This window comes from Serinus canaria, chromosome 18, assembly GCF_022539315.1.
Source record: "Serinus canaria isolate serCan28SL12 chromosome 18, serCan2020, whole genome shotgun sequence".
In the NCBI taxonomy this organism is placed as follows: Eukaryota; Metazoa; Chordata; class Aves; order Passeriformes; family Fringillidae; genus Serinus; species Serinus canaria.
In genome coordinates, this window is record NC_066331.1 from 891,760 (window position 1) to 912,878 (window position 21,119).

The 21,119-nt window shown below is 59.0% G+C and overlaps 2 protein-coding genes across 2 annotated transcripts in view; both read left to right on the plus strand.

Moving 5' to 3' along the window:
• The window catches only part of RPTOR (regulatory associated protein of MTOR complex 1), a 101,880-nt gene extending 87,864 nt beyond the window's left edge, over positions 1 to 14,016 (plus strand). Inside the window, exons 30-35 of the mRNA XM_050981569.1 lie at positions 3,268 to 3,374; positions 6,142 to 6,287; positions 6,926 to 7,012; positions 8,791 to 8,907; positions 9,599 to 9,728; positions 11,246 to 14,016. Coding sequence (XP_050837526.1) covers positions 3,268 to 3,374; positions 6,142 to 6,287; positions 6,926 to 7,012; positions 8,791 to 8,907; positions 9,599 to 9,728; positions 11,246 to 11,314 — 656 coding nt within the window. The 3' untranslated portion in view covers positions 11,315 to 14,016. The remainder of the gene's footprint in view (positions 1 to 3,267; positions 3,375 to 6,141; positions 6,288 to 6,925; positions 7,013 to 8,790; positions 8,908 to 9,598; positions 9,729 to 11,245) is intronic.
• Positions 14,017 to 14,565: 549 nt separating this feature from the next.
• On the plus strand, positions 14,566 to 20,359 carry CHMP6 (charged multivesicular body protein 6). Its single transcript, XM_050981211.1, has 8 exons — positions 14,566 to 14,669; positions 14,974 to 15,083; positions 15,533 to 15,620; positions 16,309 to 16,395; positions 16,487 to 16,552; positions 16,659 to 16,739; positions 16,916 to 16,970; positions 18,173 to 20,359. Exons 1-8 carry the CDS (start codon positions 14,607 to 14,609, stop codon positions 18,223 to 18,225), a joined length of 603 nt encoding a protein of 200 aa, XP_050837168.1. The 5' UTR covers positions 14,566 to 14,606; the 3' UTR covers positions 18,226 to 20,359.
• Positions 20,360 to 21,119: the final 760 nt, after the last annotated feature.

Genomic DNA, 21,119 nt, shown 5'->3' on the forward strand with positions numbered 1-21,119 from the left:
AACTGTGCTGGGAGCTCCTGATGCATTGCAGCAGTGCAGGGCTGGAGCAGCAGCATTCCAGCACTGCCCTGGGCCCGGGGCTGGGCCAGCCCTGTCCTGGGTGCTGCTCTCTGCAGCTGGGACAGTGACACAGTGACAGGGCAGAGCCAGTTTGGGGCTGGGCGGCTGCTCAGGTGCTCAGGAGGGGCTCAGTGAGGAGCAGCTCAGTGAGGAGCAGCTCAGGTGCTCAGGAGGGGCTCAGTGAGGAGCAGCTCAGGTGCTCAGGAGGGGCTCAGTGAGGAGCAGCTCAGGAGGGGCTCAGTGAGGAGCAGCTCAGGAGGGGCTCAGTGAGGAGCAGCTCAGGAGGAGCTCAGTGAGGAGCAGCTCAGGTGTGCAGGAGGGGCTGGGGAGCAGCTCAGGTGCCAAGCCCAGGAGCCAAAGCCCTGTGGGTGGGCTGCAGGCTCAGTTGTAACATCCTGGAGTAGGACCTCTGTTAATTAAAAAGGAAATGATCATTAGTATTCAATCCCACGTTGACTCCTCATCCCGAAATGCTCTGAACTGAGCATGGAAACATGAGCCAATCCTGGATCATCTCTGCCATGCTTGTACATAGAAATAGTTCAGCTATTTCTGTCTCACTCCATACTGTGAGTGCCAGCTCTGGATGGAACATTTCACAGTCAGAGGAAGCTTTCCTTCCCCTCACACACTTCCAAGTGACTGACATTTCTCTGTGAGGGCTTTTCTGCTCTTCACACAGGTTGGAGTTCTGCTCCAGCATTCCCAGTTGATCCCATTTTGGCCAGGGCACACTGGGGTGCAGCAGGAGCAGAGCCCCCAGCCCAGGGCTCAGCACAGGCTCCTCTGCAGCCAGCACCCACCACCTCCAGGCAGATCCTTGCTTGGGATGATCCAAATCCTGCCCTTGCCTCTTCCAGGGGACAGCCACTGAGCTGAACTATTGGAGTTTTAGTAAGCAAGGCAGGAACTGCACGGTCTCCAGTCCCACCATCCCTGGAAGGGTCCCAGGCCAGGCTGGGCAGCTTGGAGCAGCCTGGGGCAGGGGGAGGTGGCCCTGCCATGGCAGGGCTGGATGAGGTGGTTGTTAAGGTCCCTTCCAGCCCAAACCATTCCAGGATCCCCTGATATCTCCCTCCTTGTTTTCCAGCCTGGTTGGGAGTGAGCCCTTGTCCTTTCCATCTGCTTGTCTCTCATGGCAACCTTAGTGTAATCCCTGTGGAGCCTCTTCCCTCTGTGAGACTTTCCCTGCCCATCTGTGTGTCCTTGCTGAATATCCTCAGGGACAAACTCCTGACAGGCACACCAAGAGAGGCACCAGAAATGCCAGCTCTGCCCCCAGAAATGCCAGCTCTGCCCCCAGAAATGCCAGCTCTGCCCCCAAACTCCCCTTCCCTGTGCCCCTCCCAGAGCAGCCCCTGGAAGCACAGCTGGCCAGGACTTGGTGCTGCTCAGAGGGAAAGCTTTTCTCCAAGCTGGGGAATGTTCCTGGGAGCTGTGGAGCTGCCTGGGAGCTCTCTGCCTGCTGAGCTCCACAGGGATGGGGACGGCCAGATCCACCTCAGCTGCCACGTTTATCCTGTCACATGGGCCCTGAGCAGATGACAAATGCAAGCACTCCAGGGCTGTTTGTCATGCCCATCACTGCCTGCCTGTCTGCCTGCCTCTCCAGCCCTGCCAGCTGCCAGGCAGGCTGCAGGAGCAATCCCTTTGGCTGGGAGAAAGGGCCAGGCTGCAGGTCAGCCCAGAGAGCCTGCAGGGAGGTGAGGGAGTGCCAGTGAACAGCAGTGACCCCGTGGATGTGGCAGGATCAGGAATCCACCTGGATGTGCTGCTTAGCGAGGAGACAGGGGCAGAGTGTGTTCTGTGAAGCTGCAGAACAAGGTCATCCCATCATCTGGAGGGAACTGGCTGTTCACAGGATGTGCTGCTGCTCCCTTTGTGCTCTGTAACCGTGCATGTTCTGGTACAAGGCACTTGTGGCCCTTTGGTGACAAAGGAGCACCTTGGGGCAGGCTTGGGTGTCCTGCTGGGCACGGTTCCTGGCAGCCAACCCAGACAAATGCACCTGGTTTGTACCTGGTGGGCCAGCACCTTGTGGGGTGGGGACCCAGGGATGGAGGCACTGAGAGTGCTCGGGGCAGGAGCTGCAGTCCTGCATTGCAGAGGGCTCTGCCTCCAGCCCTGCTGCTTATGAAACACTGCTCAGCACCAGAGACCCGGGCTGCCAGGCAGGAGAGCCTGGGATGCTGCCTGAGAAACAGGAATTCTGCTCTGAGGCAGGAATGCTGCTCTGAGAGGCTGGGATGATGCTCTGAGAGGCAGGAATTCTGCTGTGAGAGGCTGGGATGCTGCTCTGAGGCAGGAATGCTGCTCTGAGAGGCTGGGAATGCTGCTCTGAGAGGCAGGAATTCTGCTCTGAGGCGGATGTGCTCTGAGAGGCTGGGAATGATGCTCTGAGGCGGGAATGCTGCTCTGAGAGGCTGGGATGATGCTCTGAGAGGCAGGAATTCTGCTGTGAGAGGCTGGGATGCTGCTCTGAGGCAGGAATTCTGCTCTGAGAAGCTGAATTCTGCTCTGATGATGCTGCTGTGTGAGGCAGGAATTCTGCTGCTGTCTCTGCCCTCCCGAGGGGCTGGAAGCAGACACCAAGCCTGGAGTTCTTCTCTGGTTCCCTCCTGTGGTGCTCCCGGGATGTTGGTTTGTGTTTTTAACGCGGTGTGGACGGCACCTGGTGCTGAACTTCCCCTGGAGGTTGGTCTGTGCCCTCGGGGATGAGGAGCAGAAGCTCCTGTCGGGGTGTTCGAGCTGCTGTCCCTGCAGGGTGCTCCCCTCTCACCTGTCCTGCAGCAAACTGGTTTGTGCTCCCAGCAGCTGTTAAATTCACTCCCCTGCAGCCCTGGCTAGGCTGTTCCTTGGCCAGGAGCATCTCCCACACCCTTCTGGCAGCAGGAGGAACAGTCCAGGAGCTCCCAGGTGGGGTGGCACCAGCAGTTGATGTTCTCGTGGTGCTGGCACTGCCCTGGCCCCAGCAGCTCCTGGAAGTTGTGCTCCCCTCCCACAGGGTCCCGGCTTCTCTCAGCACTCACCGGGGGGCACAGCAGTGTTTGGGCTCCTCCTGGAGCAGCAGATCGATCCCAGCTGGCTGTGTGGGGTGTGTGGGTGTAACTCTGCATTTCCTCTGGCAGTGTCTGGGGCAGGAGAGCTCCAGGGGTGCAGCTCTGCCCGGCTGGCACTGACTGGCACCCCTGCCCTGCTGTGTCTCAGGAGCAGGGATGGTGGTGGACTGGGAGCAGGAGACTGGGCTCCTGATGACCTCGGGAGACGTGAGGATCATCCGGATCTGGGACACGGATCGGGAGATGAAAGTCCAGGTAACGCCTGCCTGAGCCAGCCCCTTCCCTGCCAGAGCCCAGCCACGGGCCCAGAGACCTGGGAGGGGCTGCCAGCTCCTGGAGCCCCTGCCTCCCTGCCCCAGGGCCTGTCCCAGGCCAACAAAACCCCTCAGATACCCAGGGAGTGTGTCAGGGCTCTCCTGGAAGGTGCTCTGCTGCTCTGGGTGGGCAGCAGGGCTTGGGGAAGCTGAGGCTGTGCAATCCAGAGGCAGGCTCTGGAATGTGAGGTGGGCTCTGGGATGCAGAGGAGGGCTCTGGGATGCAGAGGGGGGCTCTGGGATGCAGAGAGGGCTCTGGGATGCAGAGTGGGGCTCTGGGATGCAGAGGAGGGCTCTGGGATGCAGAGGAGGCTCTGGGATGCAGAGTGAGGCTCTGGGATGCAGAGAGGGCTCAGATGTGTGAAAGCAGGCTCTGGGATGCAGAGAGGCTCTGGATGCAGAGTGGGCTCTGGGATGCAGAGAGAGGCTCTGGGATGCAGAGTGGGGCTCTGGGATGCAGAGAGGGCTCTGGGATGCAGAGTGGGGCTCTGGGATGCAGAGGAAGGCTCTGGGATGCAGAGAGGGCTCAGATGTGTGAAAGCAGGCTCTGGGATGCAGAGAGGGGCTCTGGGATGCAGAGGGGGGCTCTGGGATGCAGAGGAAGGCTCTGGGATGCAGAGGAGGGCTCTGGGATGCAGAGTGGGGCTCTGGGATGCAGAGGAGGGCTCTGGGATGCAGAGGGGGCTCTGGGATGCAGAGAGGGCTCTGGGATGCAGAGGAAGGCTCTGGGATGCAGAGAGGGCTCAGATGTGTGAAAGCAGGCTCTGGGATGCAGTTGGATTTCACAATACCAGGTAACTGGAGTAGTGTAGAAGTCTCTGAAAGCACGCACACCTCCCTGTGCCATGGAGCAGGGGAAAGGCCCTGCCAGAGCCCCTGGCAGCCACAACCACGTGGGAGTTTCTCAGAAATTCCAAGGAGAAGCAGGTGGTCGGTGAGAATGGAGGCACCATGCTGGAATGAAAAGGAAGTGGAGTTTTCAAAGCTTCTCGAAATTAATTACCCTTGGATGAACATTAATTGCGACACTTTGACCCTGCGATGCGGGATAATTAAGCCTCTGTTCATCTTAATTACCTTCACATATTATTTTTTCTATGCAAATGAGGGAGCGGCAAAATCCAGGAGGCGAAAATCTTTTAAATGATGATGATTAATGATTGCAGCCAAAGTATCTAAAAACATGTTGTTTCTTTTTTTAATTGCAAAGATTGGGTGTTGAAATTCAAGTGATTGGAACTTCCTGACTCGGTGCCTGGGAAAGTGAGAATCAGCACAAAGAGCAGCGAGAATCGAGGCAGATGAAGGCGCCTCCCTCTTTGAACTCCAGAAACCCACACCTCTGGAACAAGTGCTTCATTTGCACTTCTGCTGAGTGTTGCTGCTTCAAAGGAGGAGCTGGGCGTGGGCAGGGGCTCCGGTGGCTCCCCCTGCTCAGCCCAGGCTGGAGCAGCGGCCCCAGGGCTGATCCTGCCCCGGGGCAAAGGCAGGAGTGAGGTGTGGGATCAGCTCCTGCAGCTCCTGCCCAGCCCTGGGGCAGCCTGGGCTGTGGAAGCTGTGCCCTGGCAGGGGTGGGATGAGAGGAGCTTTGAGGTCCCTCCCAACCCAGCCCTTTCCATCCTTGTCATTCCTGCTTCCACGGTGCTGCTCAGCTTTTTTTGCTGGTTTTAACGGCGTGGTTTTCCTCCCAGCAGGCACAGGGGTTATTCTGAGCAGTTCTTTTGTCTCCAGAAGTACCAAGGGGGGAAGTGGCAGCGTGGGTGCCCGGTGTGTTCCCAGCACAGCTGTCCCTGCAGCTCCAGCTGCCTTTCCCATGTCCCCTTCCCGGCAGGGGTCTCTCATGAGATGCTCTGGGTGTCCCTGTCACACAGCAGGGACAGGAGGTGGCACAGCACTGCCTGCTCTGCTCTGGGGCTGTGCCAGGGGCCAGAGTGTCCCTTGGGGGCTCAGGGGCACCCACCCTGCCTCACCCTGCTCGGTGTGAGAGTGGCCATGAGGAGAGGATGGGGCAGGACCTTGGTTCAGGGCCTGAGTGAAGTGCCCTGGAGCCAGCCATGCTGTGCCACAGCTGCAGCAGGTCTGTGGGCTGAACAGGTAAAATGGGCCATGACAGACCCCAGCTCCCAGCATAGTTCATTAAAAACCAGAAGTAAACAAGTGCCCAGGTAGGACAGTGATGGGTTAGGTTGGAAGTCAAACAAGAAGCCCCCCTGCATCCTCCAGGCAGACACCCAGAGCTGAGCAGTGCTAGGAACCCAACCAAGCAAGGGTTCCAGCACCAGAACTGTGAGTCCCTTATAAAAGGAGGTGTCCAGCCATGAGCACTGGCTGTTGTCACCCAGGCTCAGTGTGCCCATGTCACTCCTGCACTGAGAATGACACAGGAGCAGGTGAGAGGCAGGATTGTAGAAAGAGCAAAGAAGCTTTATTCAAGAGAACCAGGCCGTTTATACAGAGTGACACCATACACTCTGTTTGATTGGCTAGGTAACAAAAACACCTTCCTCATACTCTGTCCTTGAGGAGAACAGAGAGACAAAAACCACCCCCTGCAGGTGGTTTGTACTGAACAGTTTAACCCATCCTTACAACTCCCTGAAGGTTCCCAGAGCCGCCGTGAGGAACTCGCCCTTTCTCTGTCCCATGGCACCCACGTGTCCAGCTGTCTGACCAACACGGTGCTCTGTCTGTCTGTCTGTCTGTCCCAGGACATTCCCACAGGAGCTGACAGCTGTGTCACCAGCCTGTCCTGTGACTCCCACCGCTCGCTGATCGTGGCGGGGCTGGGCGATGGCTCCATCCGCGTCTTCGACAGGAGGAGGCCCGAGGGTAGGAGGGGAGGAAGCTTTCCGAGGTGGGAGGCGGAAGGGAAGGCAGGGAAGGGAAGGGGGAAGGGAAGGGCCGGGCAGGGGAGGGGAGGGAAGGGAGGGACGGGGAAGGGAGGGAAGGGGAAGGGAAGGGAAGGGCAGGGACGGGAAGGGAAGGGGAAGGGAGGGAAGGTGAAGGTGGGGGGAAGGGCCGGGCAGGGGAAGGGAAGGAAGGGAAGGGAAGGGAAGGGCGGGGAAGGGAAGGGAAGGGAAGGTGGGCACGGGAAGGGACGGGAAGGGAAGGAGGGGAAGGGCAGGAAGGGACGGGAAGGGGAAGGGAAGGGAAGGAAGGGTGAAAAGGGGAGGTCGAAGGGAAACGGGCAGGGGAAAGGGAAGGGAAGGGAAGGGGACGGGAAGGGGGGAAAGGGAGGGAAGGGAAAGGGGCAGGGGGACGGAAAGGGAAGGGAAGGGCTACTGGGAATGTGAAGGGGCAGGGAAGTGCGGGAATGGCCGGGAAGGGAGGGCGGCAAGGGAATGGGCAGGGAAGGGAAGTGGCAGGTAGGTTACTTGCAGTGCATGGTACGGTCCTTCTTTCCTGTACGTTCCTTTCATGTCTTTACTTTTTTTCCCACGGTCCCATTCCCCCTTTTCCCCTCACACCTCTGAGGTGTCCCTTTGTCCCCAGCCGTGTCATGACCTACCGGGAGCACACGGCCTGGGTGGTGAAGGCTTACCTGCAGAAGCACCCCGAGGGCAACATCATGAGTGTCAGGTAGGGGCTGCTCCCGGGCTGCTGTGCCACGCTCCCTGCCTGGTCCCCCTCAGGTCTGGCCCTGGTGCTCCAGCAGCTGCCAGGGTGAACCTCTGGGCTTTGACCCGTGCCCAGCCTGGGTGGAGGGGGGCAGGAGGGATCTGGGGCTCTGCTGGGGGGTTTGGGGGTGAGCAAGGGGCTGGAATCACCTGGGCTGGGAGGGGAGCAGGAGCTGGCTCTGGAATATCTTGTGGTGAGGGGGCTTCAGTGCCAACATCTCCATGGGGACGTCTGGGAGAGCAGGAAGGTGCAAGGTGCAGCTGGCAGGCAGGTTCCTGGGCAGGATTCCTGTGCAGTTCCCTAAATCCATCCCTGCTGCCTGGTAAATACTGCAGCCACAGCAGCAGGGACTGATTTGGCCATTAAGGAGCAGCAGAACAGAATTTATTGTCACAAAGCCACCGTTTGCACACAAAGAGCCTCTTTCTCTTGATTAGAAAATGGAAACAAAACATAATTTTCTGGGATTCAGACCATTCCTGGGGCGGGGGATGGGCCAGCAAAAATGTATTAAGATTTTCAAACAGGGGATTATGTGATGCAGCTGCCAGATTTGTCGAGCTCCCATATTGGAGTTTTTAATCTTCCTCTCCATAAGCTCCTCCAGCAGCTCCAGGGGTCAGGTCCCTGTGCCCAGGGCTGAGGGCTGCTCGTGCCCCCTCCTCAGAGCCCCTCCAGCCTGGGAGCTGCTCCTGGGGCTGCAGAGCTCTGGGGAATGCTGGCCTTCCAAAGGTCAGAGGAGCTCGGGCTGGGGAACTGAGCCCCCTCCTTCAGCTGGCAGCAAAATCCAAGGGAAAAAATGACACTTTTGGGGTAAAGGGTGGCACCAGCACATCCCCTCTGCCTGCAGGCTCCCAAGGCAATTTCCTGCTGTGCAAAGCAGCAGGAGTTTGGGGCTGGGAGTACTGGGTGTGCCAGAACAGGGAGGGAGCACTCAGCACTGGGGCTGGGAGAGAGAGGGGCAGTGAGGGATCAGGAATTTGGGATCAGCAGAGATTGATCAGCAGTGAGGGATCAGGAATTTGGGATCAGCAGTGATTGATCAGCAGTGAGGGACCAGGAATTTGGGATCAGCAGTGATTGATCAGGAATGAGGGATCAGGAATTTGGGATCAGCAGTGATTGATCAGGAATGAGGGATCAGGAATTTGGGATCAGCAGTGATTGATCAGCAGTGAGGGATCAGGAATTTGGGATCAGCAGTGATTGATCAGCAGTGAGGGATCAGGAATTTGGGATCAGCAATGATTGATCAGCAGTGAGGGACCAGGAATTTGGGATCAGCAGTGATTGATCAGCAGTGATTGATCAGCAGTGATTGATCAGCAGTGAGGGATCAGGAATTTGGGATCAGCAGTGATTGATCAGGAATGAGGGATCAGGAATTTGGGATCAGCAGTGATTGATCAGCAGTGAGGGATCAGGAATTTGGGATCAGCAGTTTGGGGTCACTCCCAGCTGTTCCCTCAGCACAGAGTGTGCTGTGGGTGGGATCAGATCCTGGCCCTGGTGGAACCCAGCCCTGTGTGTCCCACAGAGGGTTTGGCCCACGGGGAGCCCCACAGCTGCATTCCTGTGCCTTTGGGGGCTCTGGGGGTCTCTGGGGCCCTGGCCCAGCCTGGCTCTGGGGGTCTCTGGGGTCTCTGGGGGTCTCGGGGGCTCAGGGTCCTGGCCCAGCCTGGCTCTGGGGGTCTCTGGGGGTCTCTGGGGCCCTGGCCCAGGCTGGCTCTGTGCCGCAGTGTCAACGGGGACGTGCGCTTCTTCGACCCCCGCATGCCCGAGTCCATGAAGGTGCTGCAGATCGTCAAGGGGCTCACGGCCCTCGACATCCACCCCCAGGCCAACCTGTTTGCTTGGTGAGTGCTGCTGCCATCCCGGGGGGGCTCCAGGGTGCTCTGAGGGAGGGAGGGGGCCTGGAGTGCTGGGATGAGAGGAATGGGTCACAGAGGGCAGGGTTACATGGGACACTGGGGGAAATCCTTCCTGGGAGGGTGGGCAGGCCCTGGCACAGGGTGCCCAGAGCAGCTGGGGCTGCCCCTGGATCCCTGGCAGTGCCCAAGGCCAGGCTGGACAGGGCTTGGAGCAGCCTGGGACAGTGGGAGGTGTCCCTGCCATGGCAGGGGTGGAACAAGGTGGGCTTTAAGGTCTCTCTCAACCCTTCTGTGATCCCTGGAGAGGATGATTTGTCTCCACGGACATCATTCATGGGGTGCTGCTGGCTCTTCTGTTTTTAACCCCACCCCAGCAGTGCAGCTTCTTTCCTGTGTTTGCTGCTCCCCTTTTTATCCCTCAGTGAACCCTGGACACTGGGTTCCTGTTCTGTGTCTCTGGGCTCTGCCTGGGGACCAGCAGCTGCTCCACAGCCAGTTTGGGGTGCACTGGGTGTGTTTGGGCATCAGCTCTGTGTTTTCCTGTCCCAGGTGGCCACCAGTTAACGCTCTCCCACTCAGGGACATGGCCTGGCACACAGCTCAGCCAGGGGCTGCAGCAGCAGTTTTGTCCCCTCCAGCACTGCCAGTGACTCCAGCTGTGTCCCTTCCCTTCCAGTGGCTCCATGAACCAGTTCACTGCCATCTACAACGGGAACGGGGAGCTGATCAACAACATCAAGTACTACGATGGCTTCATGGGCCAGAGAGTGGGAGCCATCAGCTGCCTGGCCTTCCATCCCCACTGGGTCTGTACCCCTGCTGCTGCCCCGTGGGGGTGGCACAGGGACCCCCGGGCTGGGGGGAGCTGTCCCAGCCCAGCCCTGCGGGGTCCAGCAGCTCCCGAGCCCTTCCAGCTGAGCTCAGCCCCGTCCCCGCCCTCCCGGCCCGGAGCTGTCCGAGGTGCCGAGCAGGGCAGCTCAGCCTCCCGAATTCCTGAATTCCCGAATTCCTGAATTCCCGAATTCCCGAATTCCTGAATTCCTGGGCTGCTGCTCCCCCCGAGGCTCCTGCTGGGCAGGCAGAAGGTGAACCTCAGGAAAATGGGAGAGCTGTGGGAATTAAAGGCATGAGCTGGTACAGCTGGAATGAGGCAGAGAAAAAGGAGATCCTGGGGTCTGTCACAGCTGGAATGAGGCAGTGAAAAAGGAGATCTTGGGGTCTGTCACAGCTGGATTGAGGCAGAGCAGGAGATGTTGGGGTCTGTCACAGCTGGATTGAGGCAGAGCAGGAGATGTTGGGGTCTGTCACAGCTGGAATGAGGCAGAGCAGGAGATGTTGGGGTCTGTCAGAGCTGGATTAAAGCAGAGCAGGAGATGTTGGGGTCTGTCAGAGCTGAGGGCTCTGCAGTGCTTGCACAGAGAATCTGGGTGCTGCTCCAGGAGGAGGGAGGTCCCTTCTGCATAGTGGACTTTGCTCACCCAGGGAGGAGAGTAAATGGAGGAGCTGGAAAACCTGAGAAAACAATGAATGGATGGGAAAACAGGGGGGAGTTACAAGAGTTGTTTTAGAAACCTGCAGATCAGCTCAGAAATATTTAATATGTAATGGGAAGAGCAGTTTGCTCTTTAAACAAGCAAAGCAAAGCCCTGTCCAGAGGGGGCAGGTCCCCTCACTGCAGGAAATTCTCATTTTCAGCCCAGCCGTGGCTCCTAACGAGCAGATTTGCAGTCATTTAGAAAAATTATGTTGGCAGTTGGCAACTAATAGTGCCCATAATTTTTCCCTGTGGCTGAAATGGGCCTATAACTCCTGCAGAGCTGTGGAGCAGCTGGATGTCCCTGCTGAATGTCACTGTCACCTGTGCCTGTCACTGCTCCACACCTGGACCTTGGAGGGAGCTGGGAAGGGGCTGGAGAATCCCTGAGGGAGCTGGGAAGGGGTTGGAGCCCCAGGAGAGGCTGAGGGAGCTGGGCAGGGGCTCAGCCTGGAGCAAAGGAGGCTCAGGGGGCCCTTGTGGCTCTGCACAGCTCCTGCCAGGAGGGGACAGCCAGGTCGGGCTGTGCTCCAGGGAACAGGGACAGGAGCAGAGGGAACGCCTCAGGCTGGGCAAGGGCAGGCTCAGGGTGGGCACAGCAGGAATTTCCCCATGGAAAGGGGGCTCAGGGGTTGGAGCTGCCCAGGGAGGCTCGGGCACCCACCCCTGCGGGTGTCCCAGGACAGACAGGGTGGGGATGGGTGGCAGGTCGTTGTGGGCGCTCCCAGAGGGCTCTGCCAGCCTGGGTGAGGTGTGACCGTGTCCGTTTGTCCCTCTGCTCTCCCGCAGCCCCACCTGGCCGTCGGCAGCAATGACTTCTACATCTCGGTGTACTCGGTGGAGAAGAGGATCAGATGACGGCCCCGGGCGGGGCTCCTGTACATAGAGAAATCATCGACTTGAATGTTTCGTGTTGGCTGCTGCTGCACCCCATAACTTGAACATTTGTTCTTCTGACTTAGCTACTGATGGGTTTGACAAGGGGAAGAGACAATCTCCTGGTTTTGTTTTGTTTTGTTTTCCAGCTATATCCTCTAAAAGCTACAGAAAAGGAACATTTATTTTTGTTTCCAGTGGTTGGCTTCTCTGTCAGAAACACGGCTCCTGAGCTCGGAAGGACTTGGATGAGGCAACGCCCTTGAGAAGGGTCTTGTTTTAGTCTTTGTTCCTTGTTTTGCTGCAGCGTGGGTTCCTCAAGGACTGTCAGGACTCACCTCCGGCTCCACAGGACCCTCCAGCTGCTGCCAACCCTGTGCCAAACCCAACTCCTGGGCCAGGGCAGCCTCCCCAGCGTGGGATGCAGCTGCCAGGGAGGCAGGGCAGCAGCAACCTCCTCCTCCTCCTCCTCCTCCCTGCCTGCAGCCTGCTCTGCCCTGGAAGCAAGGACAGCCTGGTGGCCTGGGCAGGCAGGGTCCTGAGGAGGGCTCTGCAGAGGGCAGCAGCAGGGCAGGATGTCCCACACCCTACAGCTGCCTTGAGGAAGAGGAGAGAAGGAAGGGAGCGAAGATCTCGCACGTCCCAACGAGCCTGGAGCACGTCACTGGTGTCACCACCTTCCAGCCAGGCCCAGGGTGCCCGTGGGGAGCTGGGGGCACCTCGGGCACTGCCCCTGCTGCTGCCACTGTCCCTGTGCCACCTGCACAGCCACAGAGCTCTGCCCGTCCTGCTCCCTGTGCTCCCCACGGCTGCTGGGCACCAGGATTGGGCACCTGGAGCTGCACACCACGGCTGGGGCTCACCTGCCCCTGTGGGAGCAGGCATGGAAGCACATGGGCACGGAGAATCCCTGAGGAGGAGGAGGAGGAGGAGGAAGGCAGCTCTGAGCTCCCTCGTCCCAGCTGTCCAGGCAAGGCCTGCTCCATCTTCTGCACCTTCCACATCTGAATAATGAATGTTTTGTCCCCTGGGATCCCTCCTGGGGCTGGGGATAGGTGTGGAAAGGGAGAGCACAGCCCAAGGACAGGTTTCCTTCCAGAGGGGCAGAACTCACTGCAGGAATTGCCAGTGTTCCCCCAGCAGTGCCACGGGATCTGCAGGCTCCAGCAGAGAGGGAAGGGCTCAGAACCTTCTGAGAGTGAATTGAGGGGAACACAGTGAGGGAAGGGCTCAGAACCTCCTGCCAGCTCTGCAGAGGGGATCATGCATTGAGGGAAGGCTCAGAACCCCTCTGAACTGCCAGCAAACTGCCAGCTGTGCAGGGGGAGTGCAGTGAGGGAACCTCAGATCCCCTCTGTCCCTGTGCAGAGGGGATGATGCAGTGAGGAAGGCTCAGATCCCTCTGTCCCTGCGCAGAGGGGATGATGCAGTGAGGAAGGCTCAGATCCCTCTGTCCCTGCACAGAGGGGATGATGCAGTGAGGAAGGCTCAGATCCCCTCTGTCCCTGTGCAGAGGGGATGATGCAGTGAGGGAAGGGCTCAGATCCCTCTGTCTCTGTGCTGGGGGGATGATGCAGTGAGGAAGGCTCAGAGCCCCTCTGTCCCTGTGCAGAGGGGATGATGCAGTGAGGAAGGCTCAGATCCCTCTGTCCCCGTGCAGAGGGGATGATGCAGTGAGGAAGGCTCAGATCCCTCTGTCCCTGTGCAGAGGGGATGATGCAGTGAGGAAGGCTCAGATCCCTCTGTCCCTGTGCTGGGGGGATGATGCAGTGAGGAAGGCTCAGATCCCTCTGTCCCTGTGCTGGGGGGATGATGCAGTGAGGAAGGCTCAGATCCCTCTGTCCCTGTGCAGGGGGGATGATGCAGTGAGGAAGGCTCAGATCCCTCTGTCCCTGTGCTGGGGGGATGATGCAGTGAGGAAGGCTCAGATCCCCTCTGTCCCTGTGCTGGCCCTGGCTGCCCCTCTGCCCCGTGCCCACCGTGCTGCTGCTGGCCCTGGCACCGTGTCTCTGTGTGCTGGGGCACTGTGGCCGTGCCAGGGGTGCGCCCTGGGCACCCCGAGGTGCCCCAGGGGCTCTGCCTGGAGAGGTGCCCACGCACGGCGTGGGTGCCCCGAGCACCATCCCCGTCAGGGGTCACATCCCAGGATAATGAATCAAAGGCTTTAAACTCCAAAACTACCTACAAACCCTCGTGTAAGTTACCCAGAGTTAATTATGGTCTAACAGAGCTGTGCCTCTTCCCGGGCTGCCCGCGGGGGTGGAACCAGAGTTTGGGATCTCACATAACCCTTTAACATTCACAGCTTCAAGAACAATGGATTTTTAACTCGTATCAGTGTGTTTGTGAAAGGAACAGGACGTTCCTGGCATGTGGGAGCTGCTGCTCCTGCCTGGCTCTGGTGCAGCCCCACGTCCAGGACGGGGAATTTTAAGGAATTTGGGCTTTTACCTGAGCGTGTGTGGGCTGTGCTTCCACAGGTCTGATGCAGAGATTCAATCATGGGATCACAGAGTTTAACCAAGGGTCTGGAGAGCGTCCTACCTTAAAAGTTCACTTATCTCTATTTATTTTACAAAAATAAAGTTTAAAAAAATTATATAAAAACCCCCACACGATTGTAATGTGAGAGTAAAAACGATTACAGGCAAATAAATGGTTAATAAAAAATAAATGCAGAAACACTTCCTGGTGTGAGGATCCTTCTGTGGGGCTGGGGGACGCCCAGGAGGAGCCGGGTGGGATTTGGGGTGCAGGGCTCGGGGTCTGGCTGGTCCCAGGGGGTGTTGGTGACAGATGTGTGTCCCAGCCTGGTGGAGCAGCAGGAATGCCAATGCCAGGGTGCCAATGCAGCTCTGGGGCACTGGCTGCAGCCCGAGGGCTCTGTGGATCCTGGCAGTGCCAGGGACACCGTGGGCTCCATGGGCTTGGGGGCTCTTCCACCCCAAACAATTCCATCACTTGGGCATGAATCGGTGTCATCCCTGTAACCCCAGCCCCTGCAGCCTCCCTCCCGTACCTCCCATCCCCTAGATCCTATTCCCCACATTATCCCTATTCCCTATATCTCTATCCCCATCCCCGATATTTTAATTAATTCCCATCCCAAATATTTTAATTAATTAATCCCCATTCCCGATATTCCCGTCCCCAGCGCGCCCCCCAGCGGCGCGCTCCCGCCACAGCCGCGCTCGCTGCGCGTTGTGCGGGGCCTGGCCCCTCGCGGCCGCCGTCGGGGGCGGGCCGGGCCTGGCCGGGCCGGGCAGGAGCGGCCATGGGGAACCTGTTCGGGCGGAAACGGCGGAGCCGCGTCACGGAGCAGGACCGGGCCGTGCTGGTGAGCGGGGCATGGACCGGACCGGACCGGACCGGCCCGGGGAGATGGGGGAGAGCGGGATGGACCGGGACGTGCTGTGCCGGTGAGCGGAGGACGGACCGGGCCGGCTGGGGCCGAGCGACCCCCACGGCGGGGACAGACCGGGCGGGGGATCGGCGCTGCTTGAGGGGGCGCTGAGCTGTCAGGGCTGAGCTGTGACCCCTGTCCGTCCCCCTGTCCGTCCCCCTGTCCGTCCCCCTGTCCGTCCCCCTGTCCGTCCCTCTTTCCGCCCGTCCCGCACCCCCCGTGTCCGTCTGTCCCGCAGCAACTGAAGCAGCAGCGGGACAAGCTCCGGCAGTACCAGAAGCGGCTGAGCCTGGGGCTGGAGCGGGAGCGGGCGCTGGCCCGGCAGCTGCTCCGGGACGGCAAGAAAGAGTGAGCGGCAGGGTGACGCTGGCCGAGGGGACAGTGCCACCGCAGGGTGTCACCGGGAGGGAAGCACCGCCGCGCCGGGGACTCGGGATGCCGGAAGGGTTTGGGTTGGGAGGGACCTCACAGCCCACCCAGTGCCACCCCTGCCATGGCAGGGACACCTCCCACTGTCCCAGGGTGTTCCCAGCCCTGTCCAACCTGGCCCTGGGCACTGCCAGGGATCAAAGGGCAGCCCCAGCTGCTCTGTGCACCCTGTGCCAGGGCCTGCCCACCCTGCCAGGGCAGGATTTGTTCCCAGTACCCAGTTTGCTCATCCTTGCTGCTGGAGCAGCAGGGCCAGGCTGCCCCTAGAGCTGCACACAAGTTGTCCCCTTTCAGCAGAAGCACAGAACAAGCGTGGCTGTGGTGGGCTCCTTTAGGCTTCAGCTGCTCCATCCCTCTGTGTCCCTCAGGAAAGCCTTGCTCCTGCTGAAGAAGAAACGGTACCAGGAGCAGCTGCTGGATAAAACAGAGAACCAGATCAGCAACCTGGAGCGGATGGTGAGCCAGGCCTGGGGGTCTTCTGGGGTGGGGATCCCCTGGAATTCCATTCCATTCCAGCTGGCAGGTCCTGGCAGGTGTTCAGCCTCTGTCCAAGGGCAAATGTCTCCAGAATTGTGCTTGAGCCACCATTTTCCCTGGAGACACAGAGTGGTGTGTTTGGAACCTGCAGGTTCCCTGCTAAATGTGTGGTTTGCAAATTGCTGAAACGTTACTCACAGGGGGATGGCTGCACTGGGGCCTTCCAGGCTTGTGCCAGCCCTGTCATTTCAGAACTGGATGTGTTTGGGTTTGGGGAGGTCTCAGCTGGGACTGGCAGCTGGAAAATCCGGTGAAATCACCTCAAGGGCTGTTGGACCTGCTGGTGCAGCTGCCTGGGCTGAGCTCTTTGTGTGGATGTTTCCTGCTGCTGGTGCCACTGGCAGGACTGAAAGGGCTCCACTGATTCCTCCTTGCAGCTTCTCTGGTGGCCCTGGCAGCCTGTGTGTGCCTAAGAATGGCAACCGTGGCATTACTTAGGTGGCAAGAGCCCTCTGAGCCCAGTTGCTCCCCAGCACTGCCAGGGCCACCTCTGTCCCCAGCTGCCACATCCCCCTGTCTGTTAAATCCCTGCAGGGTTCCCAGGGCAGCCTGTGCCACTGCCTGGCCAAGGTGTGACAGGCTCTTCCCTTTCTCCTTCCCCCTGCAGGTGCAGGACATTGAATTCACCCAGATTGAAATGAAGGTCATCGAGGGCCTGAAGATAGGCAACGAGTGTCTGAACAAAATGCATCAGGTACCCTGGGCTGGGGCACTTCAGAGGGGCCTGGCTGGAGCTGCCTCCCTGCAGGCCCCTCCCACACCTGGATTTTGGCTCTGCCCTTCAGGTTATGTCCATAGAAGAGGTGGAAAGGATAATAGGAGAGACCCAGGATGCTGTGGAGTACCAGAGGGTGCGTGCATGAGGGGCTGGCAGCAGCCTCTGCACAGAGCTGCTGGGCTGGGGGCTCATCCAGGAGCCACCAGGCTGGGATGTGATGTCCTTCCCTCTCCCCACAGCAAATAGACGAGCTCCTGGCTGGCAGCCTGACTGAGGAGGATGAAGATGCCATTCTAGAAGAATTAAATGCTATTACTCAGGTGGGGCTGATGTTTTTGTGGTTTAAATCCACATTTACCAGGAGCTGTTTTTAGCAGCAGTTAAAGTTCCTTTTTGCTACTCTCAGAGCTCAGTCTGGGGGAAATGTGGGCCATTGTCCCCCCTGCTTGCCCACAGTTGTGCTCTGTGTGACACCTTGTCTGTCATGTCCTCGCAGGAACAGTTGGAGCTTCCAGAAGTTCCTTCGGAGCCACTCCCAGAGAAGATCCCAGGTATGTTCTCCTTGCACAGCTTTGGCTTCTGCTGCTCCTGTCCCCTGCAGTGCTCTGAGACCCTGTCCCAGTGTGAGTGTCTTGGGGAATGGGAGGGGACAGCAGCCCCTGGAGTGGGGACAGGCCCAGCTGAGCCCTGGCTCCAGGAGCACCCAAGGCTCCACTTGCTGTTCCATTGACATCTGGTCATTGCCTTGGGGAGCTCCCTGTGTGGCACCTGCTGCTCCTGTCACATCCTGTACCTGCTCTGAGGCAGCCTCCTGCCCTGAGACACCTCATTCCACCAGGAGGCTCCATCAGGAATTCCTTCCTTGCCTGAGGCAGGCAAGGCTTGCTCCCACAGCCTTGGGCCAGTCCCATCATACAGCACAGGGTATTTTGTGGATGCTGGAGTCACCCTGCACCAAACCCTGGATTTCCCTGAGGCTTGGCGTGACTTGGAGCTCTTCCCAGCTCACTTCCCAGTGGTTTGGAAGCAGTTGGATGGGGATCACTGGAGTCCCACAGTTCCAGGACTGTCAGAGCTCACAGCTGCTGGTCCCTGAGTGTTCCTGAGTGATCCGAAGCCTCAGTGGATGGATTTGTGTGAGAATGAAGCTGGGAAGTGGGACAGCTCCCCAAGAAAATGACCAAACAGGCCCTGCCTGGCAAGGAGGGAGCCCACTGGGATTCATCAGGTGTCTGTGCTGAGAGCTGAAAACTCAGAGTGATGAAGACTCTTCTCCTGGGACAGCAGAGCCCTGAGCTGTCCCTCACAGGAGCTGGACCTCCCTGCTTGTGCAAAGAGGAGCTGGAAGAAGCCATTTCCCTCCGTGGAATCTGCCCAGGAGCAATCTGGCCTGTGGGGAATGGGGCTGGTTTCCTTGGAGCTTGTTTACTGCTAAACAAGGCTCAGATGTCAGCACTGAGGCCAAACAAAACAGCCCAGGGGTGAGGGCAGAGCTGGCCCTGCTCCTGCTCCTGCCCAGGGTCTGTCCCTGGGCTGGGAGCTTGGCTGGGCTGGGTGTGCTCTGAAAGTCTGTAATTGTTCAGTGCTCTGAAAAAGGGGCATTTCCACATGGGAATGTGGGGTTATTTATAACCAATTTCTCTTAGTTCAGGTGCTGTGCAGAGTGGACTCTGAGCCCTGGATCCTCCTCAGGAGATGGCTGCAGGATATTTGCATTCCCTGATTCTGTAACAAGTTTCTTTTCCTTCCACAGAAGTGTCACCCATCAAGAACAGGCCAAAGCCAGAGCTGGTGGCAGCATCTTAACTCCCAGTGCTGGGGATTCCCCCTCCAAACTTTCACCCTGGACAGTTTGCCCTCCCAGTGTGTGCTGGGAGCAGGCAATGCCTTGGCAGCATCCCAGCTGTGCTGGGTGGATTGTGGAGCAGGATTCCCTGCACAGGGTGGGGAACCTCAGCTGATTATCGCTCTTGTATCAAGATTATTTTCTAGTGCTTTCTTTTTTTGTAACTTAAATTCCAAACTCACTCAGCTGCGCTGTCTCGGGATTAAACAGCAACTCTAAATCATCCAAAGCCAAATTTTTCTCTGTAGGTTTGATTCTGGTGGTCAGTCTGCCTTTGCTCTGGCCAAATCCCAGGAAATCCCATGCTTGGAGTGACCATGTTTGTGCTGGGTGAGCACCAGCCCTGTGGAGCACTCTGCTGTCCTGTCCCTCTGTCCCTTCTCTCTCCTGGGCCCATCTGGGCAGGGCTGGCCGTGTCCCTGTCCTGCTGCACTTGGGCAGTGCTGGAGCTCTGGGCTGGGCTCAGCCTGGCTCACACAGAACCAGCCCCAGGGGGTTTGGCTGGGGCCAGGCTCAGCCTGGGTGCTCTGCCCTGCTCCTGCTGCAGCAGCTCTGGCCTGCTCTCAGCCCTGGGCTGGCAGAAATCTCCTGCCGTGCCAGCGTGGAGCTCCTGCCAGTGTCAGGAGCAGGATTCCTCCCTCGTGGGCTCTGCTGCAGTGTCAGAGTTCAGCTTTGCCTGGGATGGACTGATGGATCCCACAGACTCTGCTCTGCTGCTCCTGCTGGACATTTCCTCGGGGACTTGGACACGTTTCCTTGTGCTGCTCTGGACACGGGGCCTGAAGCTCCAGAAATCACCACTCCAAAGAGCTCTGGGAGCCCCAACCCCTCTGAGGACTCACTGGGATGCTGAAGGCTCTGGAACGCTGCTGGCAGCCAGGTGGTGGCAGATGTGGCTGCTCTTGGAACCAGCTCACCTGCCAGCTTGCAGATGCTCTTCAGGACACTGCAGATCTTTATTGATTACGTTCTTGAAGCCACAGCCCTTAATCTGCATTTCTGTGACAGCAGAAGGACCAGAGGGTCCTTGGAGACTTTGTGGGGTTGTCACTGGGGTTGTGGGATCTGGTGCTAGACAAAAAGTGACTCCAGGGACTGGGGTGCTCGCCATGGTGCTGGGCCAGCAGCAGCTCTGGGTGCAGTTGTGATCTCCATGTCCTCTCTGTTGTGTTCCACAGACTGGCCAGGGCATCCTCGTCCTCCTCTTGTGTCCCCAGGGCAGTGAGGGCCTTGGAGCCACCCCATTTCCACTCCCAGTGCTGTGTCCTCACTAATGTTCCACAGCAACCCCCAGTTCCTGGCCCTGTGTTTGACACCAGCACGGTGCTGGCAGAGCAGCTGCTGCCCCTGGAGCTGCCTGGGCCATTGGATGATCCCAGGGCCGTGTTCCTGGTCACCCCAGTCGCTGTGGGGACAGCCAGCTCCTGCTCCTGCTCCCAGCCCTCCCAGGACAGGACAGGTCCTGCTCTGCTGCCGGTGGTTCAGTCTCTGATCAGTGCTGGCTGTGCTGCAACGCAGCCCGTTCCCACCAGAGAGAGCCTTGGCTTCACCAGTGCCGTGCTGGCAGGAGCGTTTCTTCTCCTTCAGGGCTCCTTCAGCCCGGTGCCAGCGGGTGCCAGGCTGTTCAGCGTGGCCCTGGTTCATCTGCAGGGCACTCCCAGGAGGGTCTGGAAGGGATCTGTCAGCACCTTCCACTGCTGGTGCTTTGGGAAATCCCTGTTCCCTGGGGTTGGCATCGCCAGGGGAGAGGCCTGAGGAGGGTGTGCTGTGCTGCAGTCCCTCTGCTCTGGTTTTCTCTCTGGTGACCTCCTGGCAGCAGGAGAGATGAGCCAGCCCTCCCCAGGGTCTGCCCAGGCCGGGTGGCTGCACTCCTCGTGGCTGTGGGGAGGGAGTGGGGCTGGTTCTGAGGGGGTTCATGCAGCTCTTTCCATTCCTTGTTGCCACAGTGGAGAGGCCATTTACTGATCCAGCAGGAGAGTTGGGAGCAGATTGGCCACAGCTTCCTCTGCTAATCCCAACAGCTCCTGCTGGGGAGTGGGCTGTGACCTCTGGTCTGTGCTGTGACAATAAACGGGCTCCAGTGGCTCCACCGACTCCTCTTCCAGCCTCGTGTTTGCACAGGGAGTGTTTTGGATGAGCAGGAGTTGCCTTGCTCCTCCCTGCTCCTGGGAGAGGTGTGGGCAGGAGATTTCAGAGCAGGCTCCGTGTGTGACACAAACAGCCCTGTTTGCCCAGGTGGCCCTGGGAGGTGACAGTGCTGGGACAGTCCTGGCACAGCCCTGGTGTGCCTGAGATTTTTGAGAGCATCGGCCACTGGGTTTAGAGCAAGGCCAAATTAGGGGATTTGTAAGAATTACTCTGGAATTGTCAAACTGATCTACGGCCACTCCGTGCCCCAACTCAGGGCTCACGTGTGGCTCCCTCCTGAGGGACCTCACTGTCCCATCCCATTTCAGCTCCCTCTGTAGGACTTTGTGCTTCCATCCCTGTGGAGTTGTCCATCCCCTGCCCCAGCCACCAGCGAGCAGGGTGTCACTGCCCTGTCTGGAATGGGCACAGGGCTGGGGACACCCCACGCTCCACCCTCTGCAGGGTGAGGCCCCGCCTGGGCTGTGCCTGGGCAGCAGCTGCTCCCTTGTTACTCTGCATTTACGTCTCTCCTGCTGCTGGGAGCAGTGGGATGGCCCCGACCCCCCTGCCTGCGCCAGCCAGGCCCTCGGGGCGGCTCAGCCCCCCCAGCTGGGCCCTGGGAAAGCAGCTGTGCCGAGTTTGGAGTGTTTAATTAGCACTCCCCGTGCCCCTCAGCTGTGGCAGCGGGGTGGGAGCCAGCTCCCGCCGGGAGGGCTGCGCACAG

Coding starts and splice junctions, on each gene's coding strand:
- CHMP6 (XM_050981211.1), top strand. CDS start 14,607: ATGGGGAACCTGTTCGGGCGGAAACGGCGGAGCCGCGTCACGGAGCAG. Junction 16,396..16,486: donor GTCTGAACAAAATGCATCAG/GTACCCTGGGCT, acceptor TCTGCCCTTCAG/GTTATGTCCATAGAAGAGGT. Junction 16,971..18,172: donor ACTCCCAGAGAAGATCCCAG/GTATGTTCTCCT, acceptor TTCCTTCCACAG/AAGTGTCACCCATCAAGAAC.